We start from the raw sequence: 16,284 nt of genomic DNA, 5'->3' as shown, positions 1-16,284 counted from the left end.
TACAGAATAGAGTAAGGTAAATGGTAAATATTAAGATTTATGACATACAACCTAGGGCAGTGATGGCCAAACTTTTTAAAGAGGGGCCAAAGGAAAGGAAATGCTCATCTGTCAGTCTGTTTCCAAGACTACTCTTTCAAAGTTTCAATGTATTGTATCCTACTCATTGTATTAGTCAGATTAGGAATAATGTCGCATGTTGGGATAGAATATTTCAGGGGTCTGCATCTGGCCCACGGGCTATAGTTTGCCCATCACTGACCTAGGGGCATTGGTGGGTGAAAGGGGATGTGAGGAGACAGTTATAATAGGCTCTGGCATAAAGCAAAGACCTGAGCCAAGTCATTGCTGCCTCTCTGACAGGAGTCTGTATTAGAAGGGATATCTTAGGTGACTAAACTATGCCAAGTCTTAGTCAACCATCAACTCATAAACCAGTGGTGATCCCATTTCTATATATTTTAGCCTCAAAGCTATTCTTAGCAGTGATAGAGAGAGCCATTGTTCTCTGTGTCAAAGGGAGAGGAACCTTGACAAGTCAGGTCACTGAACAACCTGACTAGACATTCAATCTCCTCAATTTTCCTCTACCTTTTAACATTCTTCCTCCAACACTCATCTTGTTACTGATTTCGGGAGTAGAACCTCTAAAGGATCTATTGCCATTGCAAGAAACAAAGGTAGGTATAAAGAAACTTCTTGGATATGCTTAAAGATCTCTAGGTTGATAGGAAGGCAGGAATAAAGCAGAGAACCTTCAAAGGCTTCAGCTATAAAGGAAAATTCCCCACAAAGGTACAGCTCCCGACCTCATCACTTTGTATTCCAGAAGTCTACATTCATGTCGTCTGGTTAACATTGATTCTTCTATAAAGGCACGTACTGTGTTTGATAATTAAAATTCAAAATTATTCAATGAGAACAAATTGTTGGCTGTGTTTAGTACAGCCATTGCAAAGGGAGTGTGTCTCTTTCCACGGAGAGGCAGAATACAATGCCAGCCATACAGACATCCCAAATACCAAAGGAAGAGTACCACCCCAGAGCAGGCTGGGAAATTCCCTTCTAGCAGTGAAGTTGCTAAGGGACAGAGTTTTTAACAGCCCTCCTCCCCCACTTATACCCAGTACTTGACTTGGAATGCTGCTTCGATCCTTTGGTCTCATCAGCTTCCTCAACTTGCCCCTTCCTCCCCCCCCCCCCCCCCTCTTTTGGTCTGGGTCTATAATTTCATTGGAAACTCTGTCACTGCAATTGTGCAATGCTCCTGAAACTTAACAGGCTTAGGGGACCTGGGAGGATAAGTGACTTGCCAGTCAATATGACTCAAAAGGAAGAGATGGACCCCGGCTTCAGCTTCCTACAGCACTTATGTTGTTATTCAGTCATTTTCAGTCACGTCTGACACTTCATGACCCCTTTTGGAGTTTCCTTGGAAAAGATACTGCTTTGGTTTACTGTTTCCTTTTCTGGTTCATTTTACAGATGAGAAAATTGCTCTTTTGGTCTACTCACTCAGTCTTGTATGTCTGGGTAGCTATAAGCTCTGCTCACTCTTCTCTGGTCCTCTGCCTTAGTGCCTGAGGATGTCTAGTGCGTGAATCTCATGGGAAAGAGTCACAGATCTCCTGTCATACATATGCATTTACTAGGTCTGTTTGGGGAATAAACAAGGCATGGCATTTTTCTGCCCATTGAATCTTCTGAGAATGGTGCATGCCTTCCTTTACCATTAGATTGTAAGCTCATTGAGGACAGAGGCTGTCATTTGTCTTTTTGTTTCCTAGAGCTTAAAGGTACAGTGCCAAGAACAATGAAGATGCTTAATAAATGCTTATTGACTGACTGACTGGTTTATACCCTTTGGGGACAGTAAGGGTCACATAATAGCATGTCAGAGTGCTCCCAAGTCTGGCCACATCACAGAGGACAGGGAGAGTTTAGGAAAAGAGCTGAACCACTCAAAGTGGGGACTCAGACTCCCAAGTCCTGCTCCTGAATGCATGCTAGAGATATCACCATATTTGTGACTCTAAATGTCTGTTATTATTGTTTTGTAATTATTATTAGATTTTCTCAAAGCAGTAAATTGAGGCATTAGTTTTTCATTGAATTAAAAAATTAATGGACCAGGTCTCTTGCCATCTAGCTCAGTCCATCTTGTCCTTGTGTGTTGGTTTACAGTGAGAAACTACTCTACTCTGAGATGTAGGTGAATGAAAGAGAAATTATAATCAAAGAATTGTGGATCTAGAACAGAAAGGGATAATTCCCTTTTCCAGCTAGGTGGGCAACAATAGAAATATAGTAATGGATCTGGAGTCAGGAAGATTCATTTTCCTCAGTTCAAATCTGGCCTCAAACACTTCCTAGTTTTGTGACTTTAGACCAGTCATTTAATGCTCTTTGCCTCAGTTTTCTCATCTGTAAAATGAACTGGAGAAAGAAATGGCAAACTACTCTAGTATTTTTGCCAAGAAAACTCAAAATGGGGTCACAAAGAGTTGGACATGACTAAAACAACTCAATAACAACAGCCCTTTTCCAGATGTGGAAATTGAGGACCAGGAAGTTTATAGGATTTGTGCAAGGCTTGATCCTGGCCCTTCCTTTAAAGTGTTTTCTTTTTCTTGTTGTACTACTAACAGTAACAGATTTCGAAAGCATTTTGTATACATTTTTTTAATTGACTTTCATGATGATGCTGGAGGGAAAGTAATTCTGGCATTTTCATCCCTAAGGCTCAGAGACATAATGATTTGCCTGTTAAGAGCAAATAGGTCCATTTTGAACCCAAGACTCACCTGACTCCAACCCAGTACTCTCTCCTCTAAGGGATATGTAAAAAAGCATATTTACTCAGGTCTATTCAACTCAAATGCTTTCTATCCCTGGTGAAGGAAAGATGGGTGCACCTCAGGGATTGCTAAACCATTCAGCAAGAAGGGTCGACCCGTCAGTGTGTTAGTGTTGGCTTGAACCAACGTATGAGAACTAGTTGTTAAATTTTCATCATGAGCATTTATTCCTTTGATAGTATAGCCAGTGGGCCAAATCAGTTTTGCTCATTGCTTTTGTGTAATTCCTTATTTTAAAATGTAAAAAAGAAATGTTTACATTAAAATGTTGTACATTACATTTAATCGTGTAAAAAAAGGTTTACAGTTAAAAATGTATAAACCATTCTTAGCTTGTGGGCTGTGCAAAAGCAGGCAGTGGTTAGCATTTGTCCTACAGGCTATAGTTTGCTGACCCACAGTCCAGACTAAAGAAAGTGATGGATAAAATTTTAATAATGCAGATTAAATTTTAACACAGGTCTGGCATTCACTTTTTTTTTGAAGAGCCAGTTGTTAAATATTTAGTAACACATACCTGCACACTAGATCAGCCCCAGTCCCCTTGTCCTAAATGCTTCACACAAACCACACCATGCCCTTCCTTTGGAAGCCTGAAGTTGGTTTGTACCAACCAGTCTCTTTAGGGTAGCCCCACCCATAGAAGAGAAAATATATAGCATTCAGGGAAATAGCTGAAAGCAGTTCCCTGACCCTACTCACCTCTTTGATCCTATGCAGGAGGGGGAGAAGCCAGTCTTTGTTTACCTCACAGTGGCTGTCAAGAAAAGTCAGGATGCTGGCCTGGGCTAGGTCTGCTCCCCGGATCCGAGAACGGATCAGCCCTGTAGAATGAGGACAAATGGCCATGCAAGTACCCCTCGGGACTAGTCCATGGTCTCTCTAGGAAACTTGAGGGCTGTGAAAGGGCAGCCAACCTCCCTGCTCCCTGTATCACCATCCCTCATCCCCCCATCCCAGGGAGTCCCCTTCGGAAATCTGGGTTGCTGTTACCTTCCCGTTGTTCATTCCGTAAGCATTTCACCTTGGGTAGCTTGCTCAGCAGTTGGCAATCGTCAGCTTGCAAAAAACAAAATGGGATGATGAGTGAGCATCCTGGCCTCCACACTCCTCCTGAGACAACCTTTGGACAGCGATGGAGATGTAAGGAGCAGGTGAGGCTTCCTGGAAGCCCTTTCCCTGGAGCTAGATCCGATTTCCCTGCCACTATCCAATTCTGAATACTTCTTCCTCTTGGCTTGAAAATTAGGATAACAAGAAAATGGCAGAGGAAGCTGATTGACTTGGAAGCTGAATTCTAATCACTATCATTATGAAAAGTAGCCCATGAAAAGTGGCCCATCCTGGGGGGATGGAGACTTGGACATGGGGTCAGAGACTCTGAATCCTGCTTCTCTCTAGTGTCATAGGTAAGTGTCATAGATCTCTATCACCCTTTTGAAAAATTGAGGAACTGTGATAAGCCAAAATGTGGCACAAGTCTGCCAAATCCCATACAGCAAGACCCCAGAGCACCCCAAAGTAACAACTGCCCTATTGATCATACTGGCCATATTTATATCCTTTCCCCACTAGGTTCTAGAGTAAAAATCCTAGGCTGGCTGGCCAAAACTGTTATGTTGATAATAACAGATATTTGGGGGAAGCTGATGATTATGCCAGGGCCAGTAACCTTCAAGTCACTTCTTCTCACAGACACTGACTGACAGGCTTCAGTGAGAAATGAGGGGATTAGACACTCCTGGCTCTCAAACCCCTCTCCCCCAAGCAGTTGAGGTTTCAGTTGGAAAAATGGAGACTGACTGAGGTACTTCTGGTAAGTTTCTGTTGAAGCTGAACTTCAATGATGTTCCCTTTCTTTAACTTATATTCCTCACAGGTCTGATAGAGGAATAAGTAGAAGCTAGTTATCTAAATGTTGAGGGCTGAGATAGATCTGATCTTCTTAAACAGACAGCTGACAGGATTCAAGTTAGATGACCAGACTTGAGCAGTGAGTGAGTATCCCCAAATAATTCCCAGGCATAGATACTGAAGGTAAAGCTTATATTAAGAAGGAAGGGAAAAGCTAGGGGGGTAATAGGTTTTAAATAAGGAAAAAGTGGCCCTGATCTATTAGGTTGAAGCTGCCCTTCCCCCCCACAGGAGGGGGTGAAGGGCTCTTGGCTAAATTGGCTCTCTTGCTAATAGTTAATATTTTTAATCACTAAACAACTAAATAATTGTTATATTGATATTTGATAAGGATTAACCCTACAAAGCTGGCTAACCCCTGAGTAGAAACCACTATGGCTTATGCCACAATAGCCACTCAAGTGAACCCCACAAGTCAGGAGCAGTAAGCAGTGATCCGCTCACCTCAACCTCCAGAAAGCAACTGCCTTAACTCCCTCTCAACTGCCCCCTCACCCAAAGTTCTCCAGGGGGGGTCCCCTGGAATTCTGGGTGAGGCTGACCCTATATTTTGCAGGGATTCCATGCTGCCATCTCTACATAACACTAGGTACATGTCTATAGGTGAACCACTTTGAGTCTTAGTTTTCCAAACCCACAAAATGGGGATGATAATATGTCCACTACTTATCTCTCATGGGGATGATAATATGTCCACTACTTATCTCTCCGGTTTATTATGCATAAGTGAAATAAAGTGGATAAAAGATTTTGCAAACTGTGAAGAGCTGCCTAAATCTTAGTTGCTATTACTAGAAAAGCACTATGGCTTTGTGCAAAGGTGTCAAACTTGCCACCAGGGATAATGTTAACATGTTGTTTTCTAAGTCAATATGTTCCTGCAAGATTGTTAAGTAGGGTTTAGTGGCTTCTGGTTTCTATTTGAGTTTGACACCACTGAGTTTGACCCTCCACTAGTGGAGAGAGAACTAGCCTTGGAGTCAAAAATTCCTGAGTTCAAGTCCTGCCTCATTGGCTGTGGGAACCTCGGTAAATCACTTAATCTTTTAGTGCTCTGTGAAATTCTCTAAGACTAAATATTACTGACAAGTTGCTTATCCTCATTGTAGAGTGAATTCCCTAGATAAAAGTTCCCTACATCAAGAAAATGATAAGTCTGGAATTAAAAAAAATCATTCCTAATGCAATATAATTAAAGTGGGGAGTATTTTTAGTATTCTAGCCTGAACTAGGATACTCTGGCACCTTTTGATAAGATTTTCAAAGGCTGCAGTAAGGCCTTGGCTTGGCCACACAGGTAAGTTAGAGAGCCTCCTTCTCTACAGCTTAGAGTCTAAGAGCTTCCTAACACTTTGTGATATGTTTGATAAAGATCAATGGAAGCAGGGGAATGACTGAGATCATTTGTACTTGGAACCATTAGCTTCATATAAGATTCAGCTCAATGCCTACCTTCTGCAGGAGAAATTTCTTAGTCCCCACAGCTGCTAGTGCCTTCCCTTCTGAGATTACCTTCCATCTACTCATATAAAGGGTGACTCGAAAGTGCAATTTCAAGCTTTAATAGTTTAAAACTTCACTTTAGAGTGTCTTTTGTATGTGTGTATCTCCCTCATTAGAATTTAAGTTTTCTGAGGGCAGGAATTGTTTGTGTCTCCCAGGCACAGACTATTTTTGATCTAATGCCAATGGCTTCCTAACTGTTGCTTAAACAAAATATTCCATCTCTTGACTCTGGCCATTTTCTCTGGCTGCTTCTTGTTTCATTTCAGTCCAGCCAACATCCCACTTTTTTCTGGAAGCCTTCCCTGACCACTCTTATTTTCAGTGCCTTCTCTCTGCTAATTATTTCCTCTTTTTCCTATATAGGGCTCTCTTTGTGTATAGTTGTTTGAGTTCTATCTATATCCATTAAATTATAAGTTCCTTGAAATCAGAAACTATTTATTGCCTTTTATTATATTTTCAGCACTTAGCAGAGTATCTAGCACATAACGAGCTTTTAAATGATTGCTTGTTGACTCTCCTGCATATACGCAGTGTGTGGCCTGTGGTGATGCTGGAGGTGGAGGAAGGAGGATGGGGTGTGAAGGGGATAAGATTGTGCTTAACTGGATCCCTATGAAGTAAGGGAAATCTTTTCATCCCAGGCAAAGCTTTGGTTGAGATGCCTTCACACAGAATAAGAATAAGGAAACTACATTTACTAACAATGAAGTGATAAGGCACTCCTAGAGCATGTTGAGTTGGGTAGGGCCAGATTTTGCTTTAGGAAAATTACTTGTCCACTGTATGAAGGACTGATTGGAGAAAAGAGAGCCTTAGATTGGAGAATGAAGAGACTGAAGCAGGAAGATCAATTTAAGAGAGTACTGCAATGGTTGGGGCAAAAGCAGAAATTCAGGCTAGATAGAGATGGAGGAAAGAACATCTGGTCAAGTGCATGATCAAACAGGCATAAAGACTCAGTACTAGGTCCATATGATAGTAATATTTAAAAGTACTTTAAGGTTTGCAAAGCATTTTTATAATTATGTTGTAGGAACTCATGACACCCTTTTGAGACAAGTGTTATTAATATCTCCATTTTGCAAATGAGGAAACCGAAGCTCACAGATTTAAGTGACTTGCCCAGCATCACATAGATACTAAGTAACCGAAATAAGATTAAAATCCAGATTTTTCTGGCTCCTAGTTCAGTATTCTATCCATGGCACTAAGCTATCATAAAATCATATGGTCAGGCATGCACTCAGATTTGTGTCCATAGGGATGCAAAAGAAGCTTTAAAAGATTCATGAGATTGATTCTCTTCTTTCATTGAGATGGAAATTCTTCAAGTCTGTTTAGATGGTCCTGATCCCCCAGGAACAAGTGCAGTACTGAGAGCCACTCCTATGTTTTGGAGCCAACTAAGAGAGAAGGGAAGTGTCAATACTTACGGTCATCACTGAAGTCATCCACTAATATGATCTCATGGACCAGATGCACTGGAGTTCGGTTTGACACGCTGTGAGATGGAGAGAGGAAAAACCATTACAGCTTCTGGTGACAGAAATGGGAAGACAAAAAAAAAAGCACACATTGTTAGAGGAAGGAGGTAGAGGGGTTGGAATTGGATTTGTTCCAGGGTAGGAAGTGGGATGATATCAAAACAGATATCTACTAAAGAAAAGGAAATAGTAGGTTTATTTTTCAAGTGATGGGGGAACCCCTCAATTTTGGGCCCTTGTTTCTCATTTAATCTATCTAAAATATCTCTATTTTAGTGTATATTTTAAAAAATAATTTTTTAATATTCCAAATTCTCTCCCTTCTTCTGATCTTCCCCACTTTCCCCCCTCCCTGAGACGGCAAACAATTTGATATATATTTTACATGTGTAATGACATAAAACATTTTTCCATATTAGTTATTTTGTGGAAGAGTGCTTAAATAGAAAAAAAAGAAAAGAAAAGAAAATATAGTATATTTTAGTCTACATTCAGACTCCAGTTCTTTCTCAGAGGGAAGAAGGTAATTTTCATCATAAGTCTGGGATTGTCTTGGATCACTGTATTGCCAAGAATAACTAGGTCATTCACAGTGGTTTATCAAGAAATATTGCTGTAACTATGTATAATGTTCTGGTTTTGTTTACTTCACTTTGCATCAGTTCATGGAAGTCTTTCCAGATTTTTCTGAAATCACCCAGCTTGTCATTTCTTATAGCACAGTCATTTTCCATAACTATCATGCCACAATTTGTTGTTATTCACAAATTGTTAGGTAATCCTTCAGTTTCCAGTTCTTTGTTACCAGAAAAAGAGCTATGATAAATATTTTTGTAGAAATAGGTCCTTTCCCCCCCTTTTAAATGTACTTTTGAGAAGTTATGGAGATTATACCAAAATGCCACCAGAAATCATTAAGGGCAGGAACCAACCTTCTCTATATGAGTTAGGGTAAACCAAGATACTGCTGGAGTTGTGTCAAGTAGGAAAAAGGAGACAGACATTAAATGTGCAAAAAAGTTTTAACTGATAGATGACAAAAGGCATGGTTTTGGGATGACAAAGACTGTTTGGGATACCAAGGCACTATCTATTTACATGGAAAGTAAGAGGAGGGACACACAGTAGATCCTTAAAAATGCTTTCTGAGTGATTGAAATGTTATGGGGAAGAGAATAAGGAAGATTGGTAACAGAAGTAAAAGAGAAGGTGGAATAGAAGTCTACTTAGACAGAACTGTAGAATTGCCAATGGTGGTAATGAAGGAGGCAAGAAAGACTTACTACAACACAGTATGCATTTATTAATTGTCTTCTTTATGTTGGTCACTTTGCCAGGTATTAGGGATACAAAGAGAAAAAAAAAGAATAGGTCCTGCCCTCCAGGAGCTGGTGAAGGTTAAATATATTCTCAAGGTTGGGAAGATATGATAGGAAAAAGATTCAGAAGTAAGTTTGAAACATTCCATTTTAGTTAATAATAAGCTATTCAAAATGGAAAGCTCTTAAAAGTTGCAAGAAATGGACCTGGAAAATGGTTTTGATGCAATAATGCTATAATTTTGTTATGAGAGCCAGACTTGTTTAAGTGAGATAGAATCCAACAAGTCAAAACTAGAAGAGTTTGATCCTTGAATTTTACAGATGGGAGCCTGAGGTTAAGTGATTTACTCAAGATCACACAAAGTTCATTTTGTGATGGTAGCCATAGGATTAGAATACTTGCTGACCATTTTAGGTGGTTGAAAAAACCATGTGAACTTAAGAATGTTTCAGATAGAAATCAACAGGAAAAGTTGTGAGGATAGATAGGGGTTGCCAAGAGTGTGGGTGAAAAGGGAGCAGGGGACATTGTGGTGAATCATAGTCAGCAGACAGAAACAGGAGAAAGAGCCAAGAAAGATGCTAAAATATATAGATACTATATTAGCATGAAGAGAAGTAAAAGAGAAAGATGCTAAGGGTTCAAGAAGAGACAAAGATTCTAAACAGACAATCAATTGCATGTTCAGAAAGAAAAATCCACTGTGATAATCTGAGGAGAGAGTAGATTGTACTGGTCAGTTAGGTGGTGCAGCAGACTGAGTTGAGTGCCAGGGTGAAGTCAGGAAGACTCCCTTTCTTGAGTTCAAATCTGGCCTCAGATACTTACTAGCTGTATGACCCTGAGCAAGTCATTTAACCTTGTTTGCCTCAGTTTTCTCATCTATAAAATGAACTGGGAAAGGAAATGGCAAATCTCTCTAGGAACTTTGCCAAGAAAATCTCAAATAGGATAACAAAAAATCAGACAGGACTGAAACAACTGAACATGACAGTTGATAAGAGTATTAAAGTCAGGAAGTTCTAGGTTCAAGTCTTGCTTCTGACATCTATTAGCTAGTAAATATTGACAATAGGACCTTTCCAGTTTAGGGTTCTCATCTGTAAAATTATCATGATAAGGATACCTGGGTCACCTACTTCATGGGGTCATTACAAAGGTCCAATGAAATCATGCAAGTAAAGTACAAGAGCAATGACAGTTGGGATCATTAGTCTCTTGGAGGAAATCTAATCCCACACCCTCCTAGTGAATATGTGGCAGCTCTCTTGGCCATGATACTGACTTTAGGATGTGTCCCAATGTGAGTGCTTGGGAGAGGATGGGAAATGAGTGGGCTTGGACCTTGCTTCCCTCCCAGAGTGTCCTTTTCAGAGTTCTGCTTTGTACTGGGTGTTCAGCAACCCACAAGGAGAACTTTATTCCAGGAGTTCCCTTTATTCGTAAAGTATTAATTCTCACCATGGCAACTAGGACAAAGTGGAGAATAGAATCCCATCACAAAGACCTAAGCCCCATCGTCAAATTCAGCGAAAAAGGGGCCAAAGGTTGCCATCGTGTGAAACCAGTCACAGGGAGGGTGGAGGGAGGAGGAAGCCTTACCATGATCACTACTGGGGGTGGAGGGGAACCCAACCACCCCCAACAACCAACCTGCTAATTATGGAGGGGAGAGAAAGGGAAAACGGGAGGGAAAAAATTGCTTGAAGAATAACCTATAATGAGGTTTGATTACAGCTGCAGTTTCGGCATTTTACTCCCTCAAATCCCCGCCGGCTCTTTGAAATTCAAGAGTTCTCTTATGTGAACATCAAAAGGTAAATCGTGTGCGAGCTCCGAGCTCAGCCGTACTGAGAGATGATTAGCGAATAAAAAATGTCCAAGGTTTAAAAAAAAAAAAAAAGAATCGTCAGCACTAAGTGCTAATTATACCATTTCCAGCTAACACCTGGCTTGTTTTTGCTCTTTTAATCAGAACAATTTGAGCAGCAGCAGGGTCTCATGCAAAGTGGCTGAGGGCTCGGGAGATCTAGAATGGGGCCCTGGGCTTCTTGGGTATCAAAAGGGTCAAAGAGAGAAATGGGGTCAAGATTCTACAGCTGGACCGTTCCTAAATGATTTATCACTAAGCGCTGCATTTGGCTTCTCACCAAGGTGGTCACCTTCTTGTACTTGCCCTTCCTCCATCTGCCAGGGCCCTGAAAAGGAATTCTAATTCGAACTCTGCAATTTATTACTTGGGTGATGATGGACAAGTCATTCAACCTCTCTTAGGCCTTCATTTCCTGATATGTAAAATGAGGGACTTGGAGTAGATGTTCTGGGGGGTCCATTATAGCTCTAGAACAGTTACTCTTCTTGAGTTTCTGCCTCTGTTCCTTGGTTTATCAGATTCTCCTGGCTGGACTCCCCAAACAAAGACCCACACCTACCACTCTTTGCACTAAATCCTCCACTTAATTTGAGGTCTAGGTCTTAAATCACCTTCTTTGGGTTACCCAATCCCAACCTTATCTTTTCCCATACTTTGAATTTTTTGACACATGTATTAAAATGACATAATGGACTTGGCATCAAAAGATTTGAGTTCAAGTCTAGGACTTCTAGCTTTTTGGACAAGCCCTTCGATCCTTATTTTCATCATCTGTAATAAGAGGAGGTTAGGCCAAAGGATATCTAAGATCCTTTCTGTTTGTCATCATTTATAGAGCAGGTGTTATAATACTAGCAAACAACTGCTCATCTGCCCACTAGAGTTACCATTTTGGGCAGCTAGGAGATGCAATATATAGCGTGTCTGACCTGGAATCTGGAAGATTCATTTTCCTAAGTTCAAACTTGGCCTTAGATACTTAACAGTTGTGTGTCCCTATGCAAGTCACTTAACTCTCTTTGCCTCAGTTTCCTCATCTACAAAATGGTCTGGAGAAGAAATTGGCAAAACATTCCAGCATCTTTGCAAAACAAAACAAAACAAAATAAAACAAAACAAAACAAAACAAAAAACCTCAAATGGGGTCATGAAGAGTTGGACATGACTGAAAAATGACTGGACAACAACCACAAATCCTTGGTAAATCACTGGACATTTCTCTGCATCAGTTTTCTAATCTGTAAAATGGGGATAATAACACCTACCTTGCAGGTTATTGTGAAGGTTGAGATAATAGATGCAAAATGCTTTGTAAATTTAAAAATTCTATATGAATGTTATCTATTACTATTTCTTATTTCCACAGCTAGGTATCAAACTTCCCAGAAGTCCTCTGCTTCTTTAGTAGCCCCATCAAATTCCCTTGTACCAGGATGCTTTCATAATGAAATTATCACAGATCTGGGCTCAGCCATCTTTTGGTCAGAGATTGGTCATAGGTTGCTGGGCCATGAAGCTGGATGGCAAGGGAGAGCAAGAGAGATTAGGTCGTCCAGAGCAAGACTCCTCTATGGGATTTGGATGGGCAGAGAACCAAGTTCCATTACAGTCTTAGGAAGTGTGGCTGCCTGCCCAGGCTGCCAGGAGTGCTCAGATGCTTACAGTACAATCAGCTCTTCAGCATAAAGATTGGAAAAAGCAGAGGTCTGAGAGGCAGAGGGTCTCCTTTCTAGTCCAATTTCTTCTGCTAGTTAGATACTTTCTCTGAAACTCAGTTAAAGTGAAGCAGGCTGTAGTAGAGGTTCTTGAATATTCCTGCTCTGGCAAGCTGGAATCTTTACAATTGCCTGAAAGTGTGTGTGTGGAGAGCATAGAATAGGCAGGGAACTGTCCTAGGTCTTAAAAGCTATCCAAAACCCTGAGATAGTAATAAAAGAGAAGGCAGTACATTTAATTTCCAGAGTTCCAAAAATGACTCTTTACAAGATGATCTCCCTTATATCTGTGGCAAGACTCTGAGAACAGAGTGAACTTCCCTTTAGTTATGAGCCATCTCTGCCTACAAATGTTTCTACACTCCCTCCCCTATCCCCATGCCCTTCTTTGCCTAATCAATTATTCAAGGAGCATTTGTTAAGTACTTAAATTTCAGGCACTGAAGATACATATCAATTAATCAATAAACATTTATTAAGCACCTAATATATGCCAGGCACTGTGCCAAGCACTGGGGATACAAAAAGAGGCAAAAGATAATCCTTGCCCTCAAGGAACTCCAAGTCTAATGCGAGGATAGAATATTTGTACAAGTAATTAAATTTAGGATATGTATTATTACTGTTAATAAAATTTAGGCCCTGTAAAGCTGTCAGTGACTTTTCCTGTGGTCATATCTCTAGAATTTGTCAGAAGGACCATACCTCAGGTTTTTGGGGGTTTTTTTGACTCTGAGTCCTGGGTTCTATCTATTCACTCTACCACTTCAGCTTCTGCTCCTTTAATTTAAGCCTCACTCCTTTGAAAGCTCCACTCCAGATCTACTTCTTTCAAAAAGTCTTTCTTGATTTCCCCAGCACTTCCCCTTCATTAATACAAACATGTATACATTACATGTATGTGCACACAAGTGTATATATGCAGCTATATGAAAACATGTATAAATACAATATACATGTACATATGCATATACATTAATGTGTATTTATACAGCTGGATGGCAGCCATAGCACTGCTTGGTTTATACTCCAAAGAGATAATAAGGAAAAAGACTTGTACAAAAATATTTATAGCTGCACTCTTTGTGGTTGCAAAAAATTGGAAAATGAGAGAATGTTCTTTGATTGGGGAATGGCAGAACAACTTGTGGTATCTACTGGTGATGGAATACTATTGTTTTCAAAGGAATAAAGAACTGGAGGAATTCCATGTGAACTGAAATGACCTCCAGGAACTGATGCAGAGTGAAAGGAGCAGAACCAGGAGAACATTATACACAGAGGCTGATACATTGTGGTACAATTGAACATAACGGACTTCTCTACTAGCAGCAATGCAAGGATCCAGAGCAAGGCTGAGGGACTTAGGAGAAAGAAAACTATCCACATTCAGAGGAAGAACTGTGGGAAGAGAAACATAGAAGAAAAACAACTGCTTGAACACATGGGCTGATGGGGATATCATTGTGGATGTAGACAATAAATGATAACTCTAGCCCAGGGGTCGGCAACGTATGGCTCTGGAGCCATATCTGGCTCTTTTAAGGGCCAGATATGGCTCTTTCTGCAGGAGCCATTAAGTCAATTTTTTTCAGGCGCTGTTACAGGAGGGCGCACTGTGAGCACTGTATGGCTCTCACGAAATTACATTTTAAAAAATGTGGCGTTTATGGCTCTCACAGCCAAAAAGGTTGCCGACCCCTGCTCTAGCCCAACTATCAATAATATGGAATTAGGGCTTAATGATACATGTAAAACCCAATGGATTGTGCATCGGCTAAGGGGGGTTAGGGGAGAGGGAAAGAACAGGAAACATGTAAATATGGGAAAATATTCAAAATACAAATAAAAATGAAAAAAATATATAGCTGAATGGGACCCACACCTGGAAGCTACCTGGTCTCAATATAATAAAATAATGAACATTTACATATGCTCTCTGAATGACAAGGCATTTTCCTAACTGAACCTTCAAATGCAAAGGAATTCAAATCTCAATAATTTAGTTCTGTATCACAAGTAATTAAATGAAAACTGACAAACACATTGCTTTTTTGACAGTGAAAGGAAGCTCTTCTTTTCTCCCCTTCTTGATTGATTCTGTTCTTTGAGATGATAATAATGATGGTGTCTTTTCATTTGTGCCACTAGTGCAAACAACAGTGCCCCTCTCTTACAGATGAGGAAACTGAGGCACAGAGGGGGTGAAAGAGAGATCACACAGCTTAGAGCCAGTATCCTTCAAACTGAGTTCTTTTGAGTCAGTCTGATGCTTTGTTTCACTAGGCTATGCCAATTCCCCACAGCAGAAAACTATGAACAAGATTCCTTTTCTTTAAAAAAAATAGTAACTCTAAGAGGAAAAAAAAACACACAGAACTATCATTGCAATCTTAGTAGGGTATATGTATATACCATGTATAACATGCACATGTGTGTAAACATATGGCCAAAGGGATACAATAGGCCTGTTTTTATACACACATATATACGCAGAGACTCAAAGATTTGCCATCTAAATACTAACTGTGGTCTTGATCATCAGCTTAAGTGATTTTGCATAATCTCAGGGTCAATTATTTTTATTTTAGGTTCTTACTGCTCAGTCTTGAAGATCTATAAATTCCACTGTCAGCTCACTCAGAAGGGTTCATATTCTGGAAAAATGGGTCATACAGACCTAACGCAAAGGACACTGATCTTATTATAAACCAGAATGTCAATTTACTCATTGGCAGCAGGCATTGCTGTCACCAAATGGACCATTTGTTTTCCCTGCCATATTTTCAGAATATTTATCCTTGACCACCAACCTCTAAACAAAAATTTTAGTGGAAACTGAGTTGTGATGAATAGGATGTTAGAAACACAGAGAAATTGAGAAGTGGAAACTGAGGCTCAGAAAGTTTGTGATTTGTGGCAGCAGACTTCTATCTGGGTGAATATGGACTGACCAAAAGAAGTGAGAGAACAGGTTGTTTTTTAGACCCTTACCTTCCATCTTAGAATCAGCACTGTGTATTGGTTCCAAGGCAAAAGAGCTGGGTGATGAGGATTAAGTGACTTTCCCAGGGTCACACAGCTAGGAAGTTCTGAGGTCAGATTTGAACCTAGGAGCTCCTGTGGCAGGGCCTGACTTTTCATCCATTGAGCCACCTGGCTGTCCCAGAGGATAATTCTTAAGTATGGTAACCTGAGGGTAAATTTTCTCCAGGCTGGGTATCTATCCAAATAGCTACTTCAGTTACCAAGATATCCTACTCCTTGGATAACAGTAAAGCCTCAACGACAATTTTTTTTCCTGTGAAACTGCTTTTTGACCCCTATCTTGAAGCTAACACCCAAAATCTATTCAAATAACCTTCTCCTATTCTTCCCTTTTGGGCAGGATGTCTACATTAATCTCTAATGCTGTTCTTCTCTGTCTCAATGTTCCCAAAGAGTCATAAATAGATCACAGAAGTAGCACTAAAAGGTATTTCTGAGGTTCTCTGGTTCATCTCCCCCATTGTACAGATAAGGAAACTGAGTCAAAGAGTAGCTAAGTGATTTGTTCAAGGTTAAACAAGTAATAAGAGAGACAAGATCTGAACTTGGATCAATGTCTC

At 40.3% G+C, this 16,284-nt stretch overlaps 1 protein-coding gene across 1 annotated transcript in view; it reads right to left on the bottom strand.

The window, feature by feature from the left end:
• GALNT14 (polypeptide N-acetylgalactosaminyltransferase 14) overlaps positions 1 to 16,284 on the bottom strand; it is a 116,218-nt gene that overhangs the window by 77,180 nt on the left and 22,754 nt on the right. The window contains exons 3-5 of the mRNA XM_044659592.1: positions 7,715 to 7,782; positions 3,852 to 3,917; positions 3,561 to 3,682 (exon numbers count right to left, since the gene is read on the bottom strand). Coding sequence (XP_044515527.1) covers positions 3,561 to 3,682; positions 3,852 to 3,917; positions 7,715 to 7,782 — 256 coding nt within the window. The remainder of the gene's footprint in view (positions 1 to 3,560; positions 3,683 to 3,851; positions 3,918 to 7,714; positions 7,783 to 16,284) is intronic.

Source organism: Gracilinanus agilis, chromosome 2 (genome assembly GCF_016433145.1).
Source record: "Gracilinanus agilis isolate LMUSP501 chromosome 2, AgileGrace, whole genome shotgun sequence".
NCBI classification, from domain to species: domain Eukaryota; kingdom Metazoa; phylum Chordata; class Mammalia; order Didelphimorphia; family Didelphidae; genus Gracilinanus; species Gracilinanus agilis.
Note: the sequence above shows the minus strand (reverse complement) of the source record. Positions and strands in the feature narration are given on the sequence as shown.